General features: G+C 46.8%; 1 protein-coding gene across 1 annotated transcript in view; it reads left to right on the forward strand.

The window, feature by feature from the left end:
• Positions 1–14,219: 14,219 nt before the first annotated feature.
• Positions 14,220–22,361, forward strand: part of PRKAA1 (protein kinase AMP-activated catalytic subunit alpha 1) — a 52,767-nt gene continuing 44,625 nt past the window's right edge. The window contains exon 1 of the mRNA XM_056545957.1: positions 14,220–14,435. Within this exon, the coding sequence (XP_056401932.1) occupies positions 14,309–14,435 (127 nt within the window). The 5' untranslated portion in view covers positions 14,220–14,308. The remainder of the gene's footprint in view (positions 14,436–22,361) is intronic.

Consider the following 22,361-nt stretch of genomic DNA (forward strand, 5'->3'; position numbering starts at 1 on the left):
TCATGGTGGGGGCAGCATCATGTCTGGAAGAAACCAGGCACTGCCCATCATCTGCCCAATACCATCCCTACAGTGATCATGGTGGGGGCAGCATCATGTCTGGAGGAAACCAGGCACCGCTCATCACCTACCTAATACCATCCCTACAGTGATCATGGTGGGGGCAGCATCATGTCTGGAGGAAACCAGGTACTGCCCATCACCTGCCCAATACCATCTCTACAGTGATCATGGTGGGGGCAGCATCATGTCTGGAGGAAACCAGGCACTGCCCATCACCTGCCCAATACCATCCATACAGTGAAGTATGGTGGGGGCCACATCATGTCTGGAGGAAACCAGGCACTGCCCATCACCTGCCCAATACCATCCATACAGTGATCATGGTGTGGGCCACATCATGTCTGGAGGAAACCAGGCACTGCCCATCACCTGCCTAATACCATCTCTACAGTGATCATGGTGGGGGCAGCATCATGTCTGGAGGAAACCGGGCACTGCTCATCACCTGCCCAATACCATCCCTACAGTGAAGTATGGTGGGGGCAGCATCATGTCTGGAGGAAACCAGGCACTGCCCATCACCTGCCCAATACCATCCCTACAGTGATCATGGTGGGGGCAGCATCATGTCTGGAAGAAACCAGGCACTGCCCATCATCTGCCCAATACCATCCCTACAGTGAAGTATGGTGGGGGCAGCATTATGTCTGGAGGAAACCAGGCACTGCCCATCACCTGCCCAATACCATCCCTACAGTGAAGTATGGTGGGGGCAGCATCATGTCTGGAAGAAACCAGGCACTGCCCATCACCTGCCCAATACCATCCCTACAGTGAAGTATGGTGGGGGCAGCATTATGTCTAGAGGAAACCAGGCACTGCCCATCACCTGCCCAATACCATCCCTACAGTGAAGTATGGTGGGGGCAGCATCATGTCTGGAGGAAACCAGGTACTGCCCATCACCTGCCCAATACCATCCCTACAGTGATCATGGTGGGGGCAGCATCATGTCTGGAGGAAACCAGGCACTGCTCATAGCCTGCCCAATACCATCCCTACAGTGATCATGGTGGGGGCCACATCATGTCTGGAGGAAACCAGGCACTGCCCATCACCTGCCCAATACCATCCATACAGTGATCATGGTGTGGGCCACATCATGTCTGGAGGAAACCAGGCACTGCCCATCACCTGCCCAATACCATCCCTACAGTGATCATGGTGGGGGCAGCATCATGTCTGGGGGAAACCAGGCACTGCCCATCACCTGCCCAATACCATCGCTACAGTGATCATGGTGGGGGCAGCATCATGTCTGGAGGAAACCAGGCACTGCCCATCACCTGCCCAATACCATCCCTACAGTGATCATGGTGGGGGCAGCATCATGTCTGGAGGAAACCAGGCACTGCCCATCACCTGCCCAATACCATCCCTACAGTGATCATGGTGGGGGCAGCATCATGTCTGGAGGAAACCAGGCACTGCCCATCACCTGCCCAATACCATCCCTACAGTGATCATGGTGGGGGCAGCATCATGTCTGGAGGAAACCAGGCACTGCCCATCTCCTGCCCAATACCATCCCTACAGTGAAGCATGGTGGGGGCAGCATCATGTCTGGAGGAAACCAGGCACCGCTCATCACCTTCCCAATACCATCCCTACAGTGATCATGGTGGGGGCAGCATCATGTCTGGAGGAAACCAGGCAATGCCCATCACCTGCCCCATACTATCCCTACAGTGATCATGGTAGGGGCAGCATCATGTCTGGAGGAAACCAGGCACTGCCCATCACCTGCCCAATACCATCCCTACAGTGAAGTATGGTGGGGGCAGCATCGTGTCTGGAGGAAACCAGGCACTGCCCATCACCTGCCCAATACCATCCCTACAGTGAAGTATGGTGGGGGCAGCATCGTGTCTGGAGGAAACCAGGCACTGCCCATCACCTGCCCAATACCATCCATACAGTGATCATGGTGGGGGCTGCATCATGTCTGGAGGAAACCAGGCACTGCCCATCACCTGCCCAATACCATCCATACAGTGATCATGGTGGGGGCAGCATCATGTCTGGAGGAAACCAGGCACTGCCCATCACCTGCCCAATACCATCCCTACAGTGAAGCATGGTGGGGGCAGCATCATGTCTGGAGGAAACCAGGCACTGCCCATCACCTGCCCAATACCATCCCTACAGTGATCATGGTGGGGGCAGCATCATGTCTGGAGGAAACCAGGCACTGCCCATCACCTGCCCAATACTATCCCTACAGTGATCATGGTAGGGGCAGCATCATGTCTGGAGGAAACCAGGCACTGCCCATCATCTGCTCAATACCATCACTACAGTGAAGTATGGTGGGGGCAGCATCATGTCTGGAGGAAACCAGGCACTGCCCATCACCTGCCCAATACCATCGCTACAGTGATCATGGTGGGGGCAGCATCATGTCTGGAGGAAACCAGGCACTGCCCATCACCTGCCCAATACCATCCGTACAGTGATCAAGGTGGGGGCCACATCATGTCAGGAGGAAACCAGGCACCGCTCATCACCTTCCCAATACCATCCCTACAGTGATCATGGTGGGGGCAGCATCATGTCTGGAGGAAACCAGGCAATGCCCATCACCTGCCCCATACTATCCCTACAGTGATCATGGTAGGGGCAGCATCATGTCTGGAGGAAACCAGGCACTGCCCATCACCTGCCCAATACCATCCCTACAGTGAAGTATGGTGGGGGCAGCATTGTGTCTGGAGGAAACCAGGCACTGCCCATCACCTGCCCAATACCATCCCTACAGTGAAGTATGGTGGGGGCAGCATCATGTCTGGAGGAAACCAGGCACTGCCCATCACCTGCCCAATACCATCCATACAGTGATCATGGTGGGGGCTGCATCATGTCTGGAGGAAACCAGGCACTGCCCATCACCTGCCCAATACCATCCATACAGTGATCATGGTGGGGGCAGCATCATGTCTGGAGGAAACCAGGCACTGCCCATCACCTGCCCAATACCATCCCTACAGTGAAGCATGGTGGGGGCAGCATCATGTCTGGAGGAAACCAGGCACTGCCCATCACCTGCCCAATACCATCCCTACAGTGATCATGGTGGGGGCAGCATCATGTCTGGAGGAAACCAGGCACTGCCCATCACCTGCCCAATACTATCCCTACAGTGATCATGGTAGGGGCAGCATCATGTCTGGAGGAAACCAGGCACTGCCCATCATCTGCTCAATACCATCACTACAGTGAAGTATGGTGGGGGCAGCATCATGTCTGGAGGAAACCAGGCACTGCCCATCACCTGCCCAATACCATTGCTACAGTGATCATGGTGGGGGCAGCATCATGTCTGGAGGAAACCAGGCACTGCCCATCACCTGCCCAATACCATCCGTACAGTGATCAAGGTGGGGGCCACATCATGTCTGGAGGAAACCAGGCACTGCCCATCACCTTCCCAATACCATCCCTACAGTGATCATGGTGGGGGCAGCATCATGTCTGGAGGAAACCATGCACTGCCCATCACCTGCCCAATACCATCCCTACAGTGATCATGGTGGGGGCAGCATCATGTCTGGAGGAAACCATGCACTGCCCATCACCTGCCCAATACCATCCCTACAGTGATCATGGTGGGGGCAGCATCATGTCTGGAGGAAACCAGGCACTGCCCATCACCTGCCCAATACTATCCCTACAGTGATCATGGTAGGGGCAGCATCATGTCTGGAGGAAACCAGGCACTGCCCATCATCTGCTCAATACCATCACTACAGTGAAGTATGGTGGGGGCAGCATCATGTCTGGAGGAAACCAGGCACTGCCCATCACCTGCCCAATACCATCGCTACAGTGATCATGGTGGGGGCAGCATCATGTCTGGAGGAAACCAGGCACTGCCCATCACCTGCCCAATACCATCCGTACAGTGATCAAGGTGGGGGCCACATCATGTCTGGAGGAAACCAGGCACTGCCCATCACCTTCCCAATACCATCCCTACAGTGATCATGGTGGGGGCAGCATCATGTCTGGAGGAAACCATGCACTGCCCATCACCTGCCCAATACCATCCCTACAGTGATCATGGTGGGGGCAGCATCATGTCTGGAGGAAACCAGGCACTGCCCATCACCTGCCCAATACCATTCCTACAGTGATCATGGTGGGGGCAGCATCATGTCTGGGGGAAACCAGGCACTGCCCATCTCCTGCCCAATACCATCCCTACAGTGATCATGGTGGGGGCAGCATCATGTCTGGAGGAAACCAGGCACTGCCCATCACCTGCCCAATACCATTCCTACAGTGATCATGGTGGGGCAGCAATATGCTCTGGGGTTGTTTTTCAGGAGCTGAAACAGGAAGACTGGTCAAGGGTTGGCTGAATAAAGCAAAGTACATAGATATTTCTAAAGGGGTAATCCAGCATTATTAAAAGGTTGTAATACCACACACAACCTAAAAACAGGTGTGGTGCTATTTCTAGAAGAAATTAGCTCTGTTTTTCTATTCCTGGATAACCCCTTTAACCCCTTCCCAACCCATGGCATACATGTATGTCATGGGTCGGTTGGGCGGACATGACGGGGGCCTGCAGGTAAGGTCCGTGTCATGACCGGGAGATGTCTGCTGCTATCAGCAGCTTACATCTGCCGGTAATGACGGACAGCGGAGATCGCTCCGATGTCTGTCATTTAACTGTTTAAATACTGTGATGTATACAGATCATGACATTTAAACATTAAGTGCCGCTATTCCCTGGTGTCTAGTGTTCCCATAGGGCTATGGGTTGCTAGGAAAGCCCGAGGTCTTACCTTGTCCTCAGTGTCTTCCCTGGCTCTGTTATTGCTTAGGGCTGCCTTTGGCTAATCCTACCAGTACTTATCAGCTGCTGAAGTTGAGGTGTTCTTTTCTGTCTGACAACAGTGCTCTCTGCTGACACCTCTGTCTGTCTCAGGAACTGTCCAGAGCAGGATAGGTTTGCTATGGGGATTTGCTGCTACTCTGGACAGTTCGTGAGATAGACAGAGGTGTCAGCAGAGAGCACTGTTGCCAGACAGAAAAGAACAACTCAACTTCAGCAGCGATAAGTACTGGAAGGATTACATTTTTTTTCATGGAATACCCCTTTAATTTGAGGCATAATTCCGCAACGGAAATTCTGCCATGTGAATAGACCCTTAGGGTTCTCCCTCGGGATCTAGATCCAGAGGTTGTGTGAACACTGGTGAACCTTCCGAAGACAAACGACAGCATGTTTAAAGTAACTACTGTGATAAATCTTTATACCACTAGGGGGCAGGCCGTGCTCCACCACACAGACCTGAGTCAGTATTTACATTCTGCAACATAAATTTTACCAGAGAAAACCTTTTACTAAGGTTCATTTTATACAGGCAGATCCAAGACTGATACGAGCGCCAATCTTGCAGATCAGTGGTTGTTTAACGCACAATTTATGTGACACAGTGATTGTGAGGCCCTTCATTTACATCATTGTCAGCCACACATTGGAGTGTCGGTTTGTGTTTTTGCAAGTCCTTTACTACTTTTTTTTCTGATGCTATTTACTAATCTGTTGCCCAATTTCCCTTTCTTTCTGTTGCGTTTTTTTTTTCTGTGGTACAAAATGTATTCTGTGCGACAGAAAAAAGTCTCTGCAAATTCTGACTACATTAGTGCTTGTACTACTACCCCCAGCATGGAACAGGGTCTGTTCCAAGTTGGGGGTAGTAGTAGAGGGGCTGAGGGATTGATCGCACCGGGTCTCACTTCTGAGACCCGATCCGATCAGATGTTATTAAGCAGGGGAGCGGGCGACATGTTCCGATCCCCTGCAATGTACAGTAAACTTTCATTTTTAAATTCCCCACCGAGGAGCCAATCAGGGCTCCTGGCAGGGTTTTAATATAGAAGCGCTGTGGTGGGCAAAGATGTATAGAATCGCTGGGGAGGGGTATATATCTGGCCCCTCCAGCGTTTCTATATATCTTTCCCCCTGCTGCGCTATATCAAACTTAGTGCCCGCTGTGCTTGAATAAATGTACTGCCCCCCAGTGCTATTATATATCTATACTGACCCCTGCTGCGCATATACTGACCCCCGCTGCGCATATTTATATATACACTGGCCCCCCCCCAGCTGCGCATGTTAATATTCATGCTCTCCCACCCCTGGCTGCCAATGAATGAAAACTATTAGCGGCGGAGCGGAAGGCTGCTGCCCGCTCACGCTGCTAAGAGTTTGTCATTCATAGCGGGCAGCAGCTGCATATCATGCTGTGGGGGTCAGACATATGGATATATGTCTGACCCTCACATCATACATATACAAATGCCGGCTCACCGCTATGAACGACAAGTAAGCTATTAGGAGCAGCAGCGCGAGCCTCTCTGCACTGCTTTACTTGTGATTCATAGCGGTGAGCCGGCATTTGTATATGTATGATGTGAGGGTCAGACATATATCCATATGTCTGACCCCCACAGCATGATATGCAGCTGCTGCCCGCTGTGAATGACAAACTCTTAGCAGCGTGAGCGGGCAGCAGCCTTCCGCTCCCCTGCTAATAGAGTTTTCATTCATTGGCAGCCAGGGGAGGGAGAAAATATGAATATTAATATGTGCAGCTGGGGGGGGGGGGGGCAGTACATATATAAATATGCGCAGCGGGGGTCAGTATATGCGCAGCGGGGGTCAGTATAGATATATAAAAGCGCTGGAGGGGCAGTACATTTATTCAAGCACAGCGGGCACTAAGTTTGATATAGCGCAGCAGGGGGAAAGATATATAGAAACGCTGGAGGGGCCAGATATATACCCCCCAGCGATTCTATACATCTTTGCCCACCACAGCACTTCTATATTAAAACCCTGCCAGGAGCCCTGATTGGCTCCTCGGTCCCGGCCATTCAGGGCTTCTGGTGGGAAATTTAAAAATGAAAGTTTACAGTACATTGCAGGGGATCGGAACATGCCGCCCGCTCCCCTGCTTAATAACATTTGATCGGGTCTCAGAAGTGAGACCCAGTGCGATCAATCCCTCAGCCCCTCTACTACTACCCCCAACATGGAACAGACCCTGTTCCATGCTGGGGGTAGCAGGATTCACTCCCTTTTGAGGAATTTACCGACAGTTCTGAGCTGTCGGTTTTCTGTGAAGCAAAACTCACAGGTTTTCCTGTGAGTTTTCTTCACACTCGGAGTGTTTTTTCTCATTTTGTCGGGAACACGCCCCTTTTGTAAGGAAAAACGCCCCTTTTGTTGTTTGTTTTTTTCACTCTGAGTGAATTTGATTTTGTCGGGTTGTGCGCCAGATTCTGGCGCAAATTCTGGCGCAAAACCCGACAAAAAGTGTCAGGATCCTGTTAGTAAATGAGGGCCATTGTCTGTTTATACAGGGAGATGTGCTGCCAACTAATGATAATATTTGCACCATCCCAGCAATGTCCTGTTTGGCTTATGGTTGGGTATTTTACATAAGGGAATTATTGGCCTGTTTGGTCTAATGATAAACAGAAGTTACGGTAGTTGTGTTTTTACAGATGAAGTAATCAGGAAATAAATTATACATGCATATTTTAGGTGTTTTTAAAGGAAAACTGTCACCATCACCGTTTGGGGCACAGGAGCGGCTTCATGATGTCACCGCTGCTCTTTCCCCTAGGCCTGCTCGCAGCAGGGCCCAGCAGATAAACAACAGCGGTGACGTCATGAAGCCCCGCCTGTGCCCCAAACGGCCGGCGAACGGAGAGAACAGAGGAAGATACTGGCACAACCAGAGCACGGATCATGGACACGTAAGTATGGTTGTCATCAGTGTCCCCCACGCTACCTGCCTGTAACAGCAGCTTAGTGCAGTGACACTGATGACAGTTTTCCTTTAATGTGTCCCATACAAAATTCCTTAAAATATTGCAATTTTCCCATCAACATACAAGATTGATAGCTTTGCAGTACACACTGTGGCGAGATGAGCAGAGCCATCTCATCTTCAGAGAATGGGGAAGTAAATATTTTACTGCTGAAAAACTACATAAGGCATGATAGTAGTCCCAGACTAGACTATACACACAGACTTAAATGGGCACTGTCATTAAAAAAATGTTTTCTATTGCACTCTTTATGGTAAATAAAAAAATGTTCCTAATGTACTTTGTTTAAAAATAAAATAAAGTTTTCTATGTTCCATTTGTATTTAAAAAAGCTGCCACTAGGTGTCTCCCTACTTGTCCAGAGCACATTTCCCCCTATCTCTTGCACAGACTTTGGACTCCTGCTGGCCTGGCAGAAGTCCAAAATCAGGAAATGCAGTCTGGAGTGTTGAGGTGGGGGGGGGGGGGGGGGGGGAGTGCAGCATTAGCCAATCATAGCTCATCTCACACTGAACTGCTCTGGGCTGTGTGTAGTAGAGTGAGGGAGGAAGTTCTCCCCTCTCTGACTGAGACTGAGTAGAGAATACAGAGTGATATCAAGGTAGGAAACTAAAAGAATAATAAAAAGTAAAGGCAGGGGGTGGTTTGTCATGATAAGGAGAGTGGACAGGGAGGATTATAAAATGCAACAAGATCATGAGAGGTACTCTATAAGGCTGTTGTTATGGGCATGTCTACTACTGAGTCTAGCAGCAGCTAAGCCGCCTCCCATCCTTGGCTGAGGCTTCACTAGTTCCCATGACCTTGCCCGAAACCTTATCAGGAGGTATGGACAAAAAAATTGTCTCGCTGTCCACACCTTCCTGCTATGAGCTATTTAATGGGGTACTCCACTGTAATTTATTTTTATTTTTTTTATCAAATGGGGCCAGAAAGTTAAACAGATTAAAAAATCTTAATCCTTCCATTATGATCAGTGGTTGTTTGATCCACAGGAAGTTCTTTTCTTTTTAATTTCCTTTCTGTCTGACCACAGTGCTCTCTGCTGACACCTCTGTCCATTTTAGGAACTTTCCAAAGTAGGAGCAAATCCCCATACTAAACCTCTCCTGCTCTGGACAATTCCTAAAATGGACAGAGGTGTCTGCAGAGAGCACTGTGGTCAGACAGAAAGGAAATTCAAAAAGAAAAGAACTTCCTGTGGATCATAACAGCAACTGATAAGTAATGGAAGGATTAAGATTTTTAAATAGAAGTAATTTACAAATCTGTTTAACTTTCTAGCACCAGTTTATTTCAAAAAATTGTTTTCCACCGGAGTACCCCTTTAAGCAGATGATAAAGATCAGGGAGCTCTAAGCTCCGCAATATTGGATTTAGTCATAGTTAAGAGGTGGGTTAGAAATATGTAAATTTTTCTAAATAGGCAAAGTTGTTAAAATTGCTGCATTTTTATTGCAGTTTATTTCTGCTTTAGGGTAGGGTCACATGTAATGGATGACCGACCCTAGGGTGAGCCCCCTTGCCTGTGCCCGTATCCGTGTGTCCGCAATATACTGCTACGAGCACACACACAGGGATCTGTGCGACTGTAGTAAATTGCGCCCACATACGCTGTTTACTTGCAGACATCATGGCTGCTCTCTGCCTAACTCAGGGAGCAGCTGCGATGTCTCTGAGTACTCTGCGCATGTGGGCGCAGTTTACTACAGTAGCGCAGATCCCTGTGTGCAGATTGCTGCTACGAGTGGACGCACAGGCAATGGCAGGGGGCTCACTCTTAGGTTGGCCTTCTCTGGATCCTGAGCGTCAAATAAACTTTCAGACTGTGTACATAGCCTTAAATGGGCACTCTCATTAAAACTATTTTTTTCTATTACACTCCTTATTGTAAATAAAACATCTTTCTAACATACTTAGTTAAAAAAAAAATGAAGTTTTCTATGTTTTTTTTGTGTTTAAAAAAAACTGCCACTAGGTGCCTCCCTACTTGTCCAGAGCACATTTTCCCCCATGTTTTGCACAGACTTTGGACTCCTGCTGGCCTGGCAGAAGTCCAAAAGCAGGAAATGCTGCCAATCATAGCTCATCTCACACTGAACTGCTCTGGGCTGTGTGTAGCAGAGTGAGGGAGGAAGTTCTCCCTGTATGGCTTCAGATGATGTCACACCTGCTGGGGAACGCCCCTTCCCAGTCTGTGAATCTGACTGAGACTGAGCAGAAAATATCAAGGTAGAAAAGTAAAAAATAATAAAAAATAAAGGCAGCGGGTGGTTTATCATTATGGGGGCAGCGAACTGGGAGGATTATACAATTTAACAAGATCATGAGGGGTTCTCTTTAAGGATGAAATGGTGAATATGCTCATTATTTTAACTTACAATGGCCTCAACATAATAGTTTTAACATACAATGGTCTTTTCTGGGTCATTGTAATGTGGTATCCCGGTACCGTATTGCATCCAGTACCTAGTGCAGAGGTCCCCAAAGTCAGAGTAACTACGTTCAGGTAGGGTTCCTCAGGTGGGAAAGCCCCTAGTCGCCTCTCCTTAAGTCTAACTTTAATATTAATAAATGTATATATTTGATAATTGAAGCTATATTCTATAGTAATGTATAGTACTTACCTTTTTCAGCGTCGCAGGACCTTCGGTCATGTGACCATGCTAGTAACCTCTATGGTATGTTGCAGGACCATAGGAGGTCCTTGGGTTACGTGTTACCCACAAATCTCTGTAATGGTGATTGACATACGTATGGACCAATTAGCGTTAGTCCAGCCCCTGCCCATATAATGGAGCTGCGTCCAATTATCGCTCTCTTGGGTTGCTGCTCTCGTGGATGCCGGACTAACAGGACGGTTCTGCGCAACTTTCAAAGACACGCTAAGCCTCAAAACCTACGGCCTCAGCAGAACCAAAATCGTGAGTTTAAATCTCATTCCTGCTAATACTAGCGTGACTACTGGACCGCAACTAATTCCCCTAAAATCCAGTGGAACAGGGCAATAGACTAATAGGGGGATATTCATCAAAGTTGTCTATGTCCCGCATCAATATAGACCAAACTACAGAGGGTTAGGCTGGTCTATTGTGCACCTAATTTATCAAATGGCGCACGGCTCTTGATAAATTCTGTGCACAGACTGCATGATCTATGCTTTAGTCTATATTTAAACCTGCTCCAACATGGTCTGACATTTCGGCGTACTTTCAGCCGATGCGACTTGTCGCTTTTGATAAATTCAGCACCAATGCATTTTTCAATGCATTTCAGTCTAAAATAGACTTGCATGCATCATGTTCTAAAAATCCTCTAGAGCAAAAGTCGCAGAAAAGTCGCACATATTTAGACTGCGACTTTCTGTGCGACAAATTTAGGCAAGAAAAATCAGTCTAAATCCTTTGATAAATCTCCCCCATAGACTCTTAAAGCTAAAGTCCCAACCATTGTCAATCTCCAAAGGAAGCTGTTGTTATGATAAGAGACTGTTGTGTTAATGAAGTGTACAGAAAATCTTCAGTAAAAGTTAATGCTGTTTACAGAAGCTTTCCATTATTATTATCTACCTCAAACCTATTATCATCTACCTCCCTATCGTTCCTGGGAAGGGCGGCGGTAGGAAAAGCTTTATTGAGGAGCCCACACCCTGGCGTCACGAATAGCAAGGGTTAACAAGTACCCTTTGATACCCGCACAGCTACACTCCCCATACCCTACACCCCTTAGGCTATCACAGTAACTTGAAACCAGGCTCACCATACATTGTACGGACAGTCCAGATCTGTGAAACAGTGAAATAGCCCCCCCCCCCCCAAAAAAGTGAAATAGCCCCCTCCCCCAATAAAAATCTAAATCACCACTTTTCCCCCATTTTACAAAAAAAAAAAACGTAAAAAAATTATAATTATTTAGTGCGTAAATATCCAGTCTATCAAAATATAATGTTAAAGATCCCCTATAGTGAACGGCGTAAACATAAATAAAAAAAAGTCAAAAATATAGACCGAAAAAAAGATATAGGGTTGGTAAACAGGTGTGTTATGATAAAACAGCTGGAGAACCGCAGTGGGTCGGAAAGGACCCACCGCGGTGTGTGAACGGAAGCTCTGTTCAGCCTCCTATGTGGAGACGCCGTGGTGGGTCATTTCCGGCCCACTGCGGTTCTCCAGCTGTTTTATCATAACACACCTGTTTACCAACACTATATCTTTTTTTATATTAGAATTCAATAAATATGTATTTTTAGAGATGCTTTATATATGTATTGTATTATTTTAATGTGTTGTACCTTATACTGTGATTTTACCTGTACTCTGTTAACTCCTCCCCCCTGTCTTTGGTGCCCATTTTGGGGCAACATAAACCTGTCAACACTGCTATCTTGTTATCCTGATCTGAGGAAGGGAGGGATCCTCCCGAAACGCGTCATCTCATCCATTTTTTATTTTTGTACTTAATAAATGTCCCGCTGAGGACTTTTTCCAGTATTTCTGACTTCGCTTCATCCTTCCTATCAGAGCTAGCAGCGCCTATCCCAAGGGTCATTTTCCTGCAGGACGACTCAGTCTTCTCCTGCAACCCTTTGGCTCAGCAGCGGCTCGGACCTTAAACACCCCATCTGTGGGTTAAATGCGCATTTATTACTACCATCAGGTGAGCAGCCATCTATAAGCTTTGCGGGGTTGCCCCCCACTCACCACTCATTCCACCCTTGGGTAATACACGAGGCGCACTTCATCAGTCTTCTTTTTATTTTCTCCACAGACAGTTCCCGTATCAGGTTTTTGATGAAAAACGGATTCCTCAAAACTGGACTAAACTATATCAAAAAGTGTGTACAAATTTCAACCCGTATAAGGTTTGAAAAATGATGTCCGGTTGCATCCGTTTTTTAAGAAAAAAAGGTATAAGTTTTTAACTTTTTACTCCATGTTGAATAAAGTTTCACTTGTTTGAAATTCCAAGAAAAAAAACTGTGCAAAGTCAAAAACCGTATGGTGAAAACCGGATGGAACCGTACGCACTTACTGTTCTGTACGGTTCCCATTGACTCCCATGTTTAAAAAAAATGTATACGGTTTAATACAGTTTTTCACCCGGCCCAAAAACCGTGGTAGACTACGGTTTTGGGTACGGGAAAAAAAAATGACAAAACCGTACAGGATGCAAAATGGACACAACCGGATGCATCGTTTGTCATACGGTTTTCAATGGAGAGTCAATGCATACGGTTTTCAATACAGTACTGTACGGTTTTCACATTGAAAACGTATACGGGAACTTTATTGCAAAAACGTGGTGTGAATTAGGCTGGGTTCACACCACGTTTTTCAAATACGGTAACCAGAGGTATTTTCCGCAAAAAAACTTATACGACCGTATCCGAAACCGTATGCATAGAGAATGCATTGTAAACCGTATTCCAAATGTTGTGTACGGTTGCATCCGTTTTGCCTCGGATACGGTTTTGCCGATTTTTCAACCGTAGGCAAAAATGCTGTCGACCACGTTTTTGCCTCCGGTTGGAAAACCGTATGCGAACCGTATGCGGTTCTTTTAACATTGTTGTCTATGAGAACCGTACACAGAATTTCAGAATACGGTTGCACACGGTTTTTCGAATCCGTTTTTGGAGTTGACACATGCGCAGATCTTTCTAGAATTCATCCCAGACATCCCACTCCCACATCCTTTGGAATTTCAATAGAACAATAGTAACTTTATTAAATTGCTGGAAAACTAATTCCAACAAAATAGCAAAACCGTTAGCAAAAAACGGATGCCAACGGATAGAACCGTACATATGTTTTGGAACCGTATACTGGGGAAACCGTATACGTTTTAATTTGGAGTCATACGGTTGTATACGGATGCATACGTTTTTTTAGCTGAAAACCGTATACGGTAACCGTATTTGAAAAACGTGGTCAGGTTTTGAGGAATCAGTTTTTCATCAAAAACCTGACACGGGAACTGTATTGCAAAAATTGTGGTGTACATGCACCCATATAGGGAGATTAAGTTTTTTTTTTTTATTAATATATCAGTCGTTGTTTGGTACAAAACGCGGGAAACACCAAACGTGAACACAGCAGCGCCGTTCGGTTGACGGTTGTGACCGGCGCGGACAGGTTCCTTTCAGGTCTCACCGCTCCTTAGTGTGTGACCTCCACACACTGCTCTGACGCTTGTTTATTAAGAAACGCCGCTGACCCCGCCCCCTTTCCCTTTCCAGCCAATCATCGCCTCTCCGCGCCTCATAAAATGACCTACCTCCCCGGGCTCCGCCTCCGTCCCCCTGTCTCCACCTTCGTCGCGAGCACACGGCCCCGCCCACCCTTCGTGCGCGCCGCCGTCTCCTCCTCATAACTCGGCCTCGCGGGAGCGCGCAATGCGCAGGCTCAGTTCCTTGCGAAAAATGGCGGCCGATAAACAGAAGCATCATGACGGCCGGGTGAAGATCGGACACTACATCCTGGGGGACACGCTGGGGGTCGGCACCTTCGGCAAAGTCAAGGGTGAGTGAGGCTTGGGGGAGTGTGAGGGTCGGTTTTTGAGGCTTGGAAGCCGGTGTTTGTGGAGGGTGAGTGACAGTGGGAGTGGTTGGGTGGTGATAACTTATCATTGCTCAGCATAGGGGCTGTGTACCTTATATCTGTGCCACTGGGGTCCTATGGGTTCCGTATTAACGGTCTATAAGGGTTAATGGTGCTGTAGGGGGTGACTGTATTGCAGTGTTTCCCAACCAGGGTGCCTCCAGCTGTTGTAAAACTATAACTCCCAGCATGCCTGGACAACCGAAGGCTGTCTGGGCATGCTGGGAGTTGTAGTTTTGCAACAGCTGGAGGCACCCTGGTTGCAACTACCATAGATAGTGAATAGAAAGCAGTCAAGCAGGTGCGCTGCAGCACCATTCACCAGGGGGGGGGGGGATAATTTAAAGGTGGTCCCAGTTAACCTTAAAGGGTTCTCTGCTGGAAAACTTTTTAGTTTATTTTTTTAAATCAACTAGTGCCAGAAAGTTAAACAAATTTGTAAATTACTTCCATAAAAAAAAATCTTAATCCTTCCAGTACTTATTAGCTGTTGAATACTACAGAGGAAATGCTTCTCTTTTTGGAACACAGAGCTCTCTGCTGACATCATGAGCACAGTGCTCTCTGCTGACACCTCTGTCCATTTTAAGAACTGTCCAGAGTAGGAGAAAATCCCCATAGCAAACATATGCTGCTCTGGACAGTTCCTAAAATGGACAGAGGTGTCAGCAGAGAGCACTCTGGTCGTGATGTCAGCAGAGAGCTCTGTGTTCCAAAAAGAGAAGCATTTCCTCTGTAGTATTCAGCGTCTAATAAGTACTGGAAGGATTAAGATTTTTTAATAGACGTCATTTACAAATTTGTTTAACTTTCTGTAACCAGTTGATAAAAATAAAAAAATGTTCCACCGGAGTACCCCTTTAAGGTTAACTGGGACCCCCTTTAAATTATCCCCCCACTTGTGAATGGTGGTGCATCGCACCTGCTTGACTGCTTTCTATTCACTGTCGATGGCAAGTGCAACAAGGGTGCCTCCAGCTGTTGCAAAACTACAACTCCCAGCATGCACGGACAGCCGAAGGCTGTCCGGGCATGCTGGGAGTTGTAGTTTTGCAACAGCTGGAGGCACCCTTGTTTGGAAACACTGCCGTTTTGTATTGTGACAATATGGCGGTATAGTTTACCACAAACATGTCGATGATCTAAAGGGGTCCTCAATGATTTACAACAATCTGAGGATTTTTTATTTATTTTTTTTTCTAGTGTTTCTGACCTTCTGTCTGTACCGCCGCCATCTTTTTATTGCTAGGGGTGTCACGTGACCTCATCATCCAATGGTGTCTGTCAGATGATACACTATTGTGGTTTGCCGGTACGGGTTGGCGGGAAGTGGACATCCCTTTCTAAAAGCGGATTGTGACTGGTCACCAGTATGACGGAGAGACTGGTGTTACTGGTTAATAGAATCTCATGTTAGCCGTCCATAGGTTAGAGGTCACTCGGTGATTACGGCTTCTGACTTTAACCAAAAAAAACCCCAAAAAACTCATAAGTCATAATCTCCAAGTGGTTGACCGAGATGAAACTCCCTCCGACCTGGTAACACCAGTCCCACCACTCTAATGGTGACCAGTGATCCTCTCAAAGGGGTTCATGTTTTGGTTTTTAAATCAACTGGTGCCAGAAAGTTAAACAGATATGTAAATCTTAATCCTTCCAGTACTTATCAGCTGCTGTATGATCCACAGGAAGTTTTTTTTTTTTTTTTTTCTTTTTGAATTTCCTTTCTGCCTGACCACAGTGCTCTCTGGTGACACCTCTGTCCATGTCAGGAACTGTCCGGAGTAGAAGCAAATCTCCACAGAAAACCTCTTCTGCTCCTGACAGTTCCTAAAATGGACAGAGGTGTCAGCAGAGAGCACTGTGTGTGGTCAGACAGAAAGGAAATTCAAAAAGAAAAGAACTTCTTGTGGATCATACAGCAGCTAATTACTGGAAGGATTAAGATTTTTATTTTTTTTTTTATTAGAAGTAATTTACAAATCTGTTTAACTTTCTGCCGCCAATTGATTAAATAATTTTTTCCCAGTGGAGTACCCCTTTAGGGTACGTTTACACGGGCGGATTTTTTTTGCAGGTTTTCCGCTGCATATTTGAAAGGGGGCGGGCTCTTCTCTGCTGTCCACAGCAGATTTTCTGCGGAAAATCCGCCGCAAGCCCGTAGGGACTGCGGCGGATTTTCCGCAGCGTCAATTCCACTGCGGAAAATCTGCTGCGGACAGCCAAGAAGAGCCCGCCCCCTTTCAAATACGCAGCGGAAAACCCACAAAAAAATCTGCTCGTGTGAATGTACCATTAAAGGGGACATCCACTTACTGCCCCCCCCCCCCCCCCCTGTTCCAGCAGACACCAAAAGAAGAAAAAAATTATTAAAATTGATAAGAACCGGAAGTGGTGAGGAATTGATTCAGAACATCCCAAAATGTACAATAAAAAAAAAATTATGTATTTGTCGAAACCAAATTTTTGGTATTCGCTTTGAGTAAATCTGTGACCTGTAGAGATTAAGGCCATGTTCACACGGCGGAATATCCGTGCCGGGTTCCACATTGAGATTCCACAGCAGCAGAGTCCCGTTGAATTCAATTGGGTTCTGCTGCGCTGTGCACACTGCGGAATTTCCGCGCCAGAAAGTTTCCGGCACGGGAATTCCTTTTTTCATGTCCGCACAAAGAACAAACAGGTTCATTCCTTGTGCATAGTCTGCACGCATTCCTAGCGCCTCTGTGTCCGGAATGTCGCCATGGAGACATTTCAGCGTGTGAACATAGCCTAAAGGATCCTCACCCCCCCTGCTGTCTATGTCCGGGCCCCGGACCGGCAGTTTCCACTGTAGTGACCGCTAAGTATGCGCTTCCTGCTCTGTATGTAGTTTCCTTGACGTTCTGACATATGGCACCGTGGAAACAGAGGATCAGAGACACTTGTCATTTTAATAGGAGTCCCTGCACCTTTTTATAGTAAACAGTGATGCCCTATGCACTGCTGTTTACTGTATTCGCTGTATTGCTCATGGAGGTGGTGGCGATGATATGCATCCCTGCTTAACTCTTTATGCTTCGGGGGCTGGGGGAACTGGGGGTGGGGGGCCTGATTACTCTGAAGCCTTGCAAAACGAATCTTTGGATTTTGACTTGTAAAGAGTCGCTATCAGTAGTAAAAACTTTTGACGTATGTGGAAAGTTTAGATTACACGGAGTCTCAGTCCTAAGACCATCTGCGATCGTGAGTAATAGCCGGGCAAAGGGTGCGGCAGTACGCTCTACTCTCCAGCTGTCAATCAAATCTGACTTTCATTGCATCACTATATAGACCAGTGTTTCCCAACCAGGGTGCCTCCAGCTGTTGCGAAACTACAACTCCCAGCATGCCCGGACAGCCGAAGGCTGTCCGTGCATGCTGGGAGTTGTAGTTCCGCAACAGCAGGAGGCACCCTGGTTGGGAAACACTCCCTTAGGATGCATGCGCACCACGTTTTTGCTATACAGTTCCCATATATGGTTTCCATTTAAAAACCGTACGGAACCGTATAGAAAACCATATGCATTGACTTAACACTGTAAACCGTATGTCAAACGCATCATCCTGTTGTGTCTCTTTTGCGTCTTATACAGTTTTGTCCTGTTTTTTTTTTACCCGTACCCAAAACCGTAGACTACCATGTTTTTTGATCCGGATGAAAAACCGTATTAAACTGTGTACTTTATTTTTTTTTTATTTTTTTTTTTTTAATCATGGGCGTCAATGGGAACCGTACAGAACAGTATGTGCGTACGGTTCCATCAGGTTTGTACCATACGGTTTTTGACTTTGTACAGTTTTTTTTTTTCTTGGAATTTCAATCAAACAAGTGAAACTTTATTCAAAATGGAATGAAAAGTTAAAAACGTATGCATTTTTTTTTTCTTAAAAAAACGTTGCAACTAGAGATGAGCGAACTTACAGTAAATTCGATTCGTCACGAACTTCTCGGCTCGGCAGTTGATGACTTTTTCTGCATAAATTAGTTCAGCCTTCAGGTGCTCCGGTGGGCTGGAAAAGGTGGATACAGTCCTAGGAAAGAGTCTCCAGCCCACCGGAGCACCTGAAAGCTGAAGTTTATGCAGGAAAAGTCATCAACTGCCGAGCCGAGAAGTTTGTGACGAATCGAATTTACTGTAAGTTCGCTCATCTCTAGTTGCAAAAGGACATCATTTTTCAAACCGTATACGGGTTGAAATTTGTACACACGTTTTGATTCAGTTTAGTCCGATTTTGAGGAATCAGTTTTTCATCAAAAACCTGATACGGGAACTGTATTGCAAAAACGTGGTGTGAACCCAGCCTTAGTCAGCAACGCAACTACCCTGTCATGCTGCGTCAGGGCTAATGGAAGGTAATTGCCGATACCGATAATGCCCAAAATCGTGATTATCGGTCGATCCCTAGTGCGAACCCACCCTTACTCGAGTAGATTCCTCTCCAATTCAGTGTGAACAGAACCTATGGGTGCCCAGAAACATAACTATTAGCTGAAGTTTTGCTTGGCTGATGGTTTCCCCAATACATGTGAGCGTTCGGCGGTGGCTTGTCTCCTGTAGATCAATGGGATTGTGCAGATGCCATCCAGCTCCATTATGGATCCATCCCCTTCCTATCATCTATTGGGGTACAGTGGTGAAGCCAACATTACATAAGATAGGATACAGCTGACAGAATATAATACTGTTGCTAGTGCTGGGCGATATGACCAAAAATGAGCATCACGGTATTTTTCTAAAGTTTCACGGTATTTTTATTTTTTTTACAATGAGACTTGCATTGAGGTGGGGGTAGCGGAACTAAATGGGCTTTTGGAACTAAATGATCTGAACACTGGGGCAGTGGAGTACCCTTTTAAATAGATGTAACAAACAACCCTACAGCCTCCAGCTGTTGCAAAACTACAACTCCCAGCATGTTGGACTATATAGTAGTGTATAGTATAGGTCAGTGTTTCCCAACTAGGGGTGCCTCCAGCTGTTGCAAAACGACTACTCCCAGCATGTTGGACTATATAGTAGTATATAGTATAGGTCAGTGTTTCCCAACTAGGGGTGCCTCCAGCTGTTGCAAAACTACAACTCCCAGCATGTTGGACAATATAGTAGTATATAGTATAGGTCAGTGTTTCCCAACCAGGGGTGCCTCCAGCTGTTGCAAAACTACAACTCCCAGCATGTTGGACAATATAGTAGTATATAGTATAGGGCAGTGTTTCCCAACTAGGGGTGCCTACAGCTGTTGCAAAACTACTACTCCCAGCATGCCCGGACAGCCGTTGGCTGTCCGGGCATGCTGGGAGTTGTAGTTTTGCAACAGCTGGAGGGCCTACTGTAGGTATAGTATATTATACAGACCCCTGTCCATCCCAGACCCTGACTCACCTTCCCAGTTGCTGCAGGGACCGTCCGGGGAGGGTGGTCCGGGCCATCCATCCTTCCTGTAGTGTCCGGCAGCATTCCAGGTGGAGGGTGAACCGGTCCGGACTGTCCTTCTTCTCCGGGGGTCCTCTTCTCCACTCCGCGCAGGCTCCGGCCTCGTAACGCAGCATAGACGCCGCTGCGCAGCGACGCACCTGACGTCACGGACGTAGCAGCGTCTATGCAGCGTACTAGGCCGGAGCCTGCCCGGAGTGGAGAAGAGGACCCCCGGAGAAGGACAGCCCGGACCGGTTTACCCTCCACCCGGAATACCGCCGGACACTACAGGAAGGATGGATGGCCCGGACCACCCCCATTACGGGTAAGTTTAATTTTTTTTTATTGACTCGGAGGGTGGGGGAGGGGCCCGACCGGTATAGCGGTATGGGCAAAAATCCATACCGTGGGAGAAAAAAAAGGTATCCGGTTCATCCCGGTATACCGCCCAGCACGAACTGTTGCTTTTATGTTCCTGTATTATGGAGTGACCTGGACTAGCAGTATAGTAGATATTTCCTGCTCCCATATGGGGCATTTATAGAATACTTAGATAAGGCCTTACAGGTGTCATCCACAGACTCCGGTCAATCAGGAGGACCGGGGGCCCATTTTTCCCATTCAGGTTGTTGGCGCTCTCTGTCATATAGGGGCCATATCTGAAACAAACATGGAATATTCATGTCTTGTAGACCAGAGGGCCCCCTACTCAATCTATTGGGAGGATTACACTGGGTATAAGCTATGGCTGATACCACTTAGTGCCCCACAGTATACATAGGATGCTGTATGGAGGAAAACACTTTCTCAGTTCAACCGCAATCTCCTGGAAGTATTGCCCATTAATCTCAATGGTGTGTGAAGGCAAGAGGGGTTGTGGGAAAGCGTGAGCTCTGTCGTAGGGTTCATAGAGGTAAGGCTGGGTTCACACTACGTTTTTGTCATACTGTTTTCAATCCGTTTTTCTAAAGAAAAACGCATGGAACAGTATGGTAAAAAGTGAACCGTATGCGTTTTTAAACAGTATACTGTTTTTAAAAGTGCATACAGTTCCATCAGTTTTTATTAAAAAAAAAAAAAAAAACATACGCTTTTGAAAATGTTGTCCATTTTTAATGGGAGGGGTCTTGGGTGGGGACTTGGGTAGGATTCAAATGCGCATGTGCCAAGTAAAAACGTATACGTTTTTCCCGTATGGAGCCGTATACATGTGCGTTTCCCATTGACGTCCATGTTAAAAAAATAAAAACGTATGTGGTTGCAGTATGGTTTTTCAACCGGAGTCAAAACCGTGGTTGACCACGGTTTTGACTCTGGTTTAAAAAACCGTACTGCAAACGCATACGTTTTTTTTAACGCACATGTATACGGTTCCATACGGGAAAAACGTATACGTTTTTACTTTGCACATGCGCATTTGAATCCTAAAGTCCCCACCCAAGACCCCTCCCAATAAAAATGGACAACATTTTCAAAAACGTATGTTTTTTTTTTTTTTTAAATAAAAACTGATGGAACTGTATGCACTTTTAAAAACAGTATACGGTTTAAAAACTCATACGGTTTACTTTTTTCCATACTGTTCCATCCGTTTTTCTTGCCATACGGTTTTCTTTAGAAAAACGGATTGAAAACAGTATGGCAAAAACGTGGTGTGAACCCAGCCTTACCTAGAAGGTGGTAAGATCCATGGGAAGAACATTACAGGGATGTAAGGGACTTATATAACTTCTTGACAGACGGTCAAGTGAAATGGGGTGGGGGGATGATCAGGACCCCTGTTCTAGTAATCATTGGGTCTTCCAGCAGTCAGACATTCTGTATTTAGGTGGCAAAAGCTTTTAGATTTTTGTGGCATAGCAGACTAAGGATGTGGATTATTGGAACCACATCCTGTGGTCAGAGGAGACCAAGAGAAACTTATTTGGTTTTGATGGGGTCAAATGTGTGTGACGGCAACCACAGGAGGACGTACAGAGATCCGGTGCCGTGCTGCACAGAGATCCTGGGGGTCACATCGGTGGGACCCCTGCGATCAGACATCTTATCCTCTATCCTTTGCCTTTGGATAGGGGAAAAGATGTTTGTGGGCGGAGTATCCCTTTTACATTGATTCAACAGTTTTTACAGCAGAATTTGCAGTGGAATTAAAGGGGTATTCCGCTGCTCAGCGTTTGGAACAAACTGTTCCGAAGGCTGGAGTCAGCGCCGGGAGCTTGTGACGTCATACCCCCGAAAGCAGTCACGCCCCCTCCCATAGACTTGCATTGAGGGGGCTGAACATGACACCATGTGGGGGCGGGGCTATGACATCACAAGCTCTTGGCTTCAGCGTTCGGGACATTTTGTTCCAAATGCTGAGCAGCGGAGTACCCCTTTAAGCCCTGAAAATCAGTTGATTTATGAATGG

Source organism: Hyla sarda, chromosome 1 (assembly GCF_029499605.1).
Source record: "Hyla sarda isolate aHylSar1 chromosome 1, aHylSar1.hap1, whole genome shotgun sequence".
Classification (NCBI taxonomy): Eukaryota; Metazoa; Chordata; class Amphibia; order Anura; family Hylidae; genus Hyla; species Hyla sarda.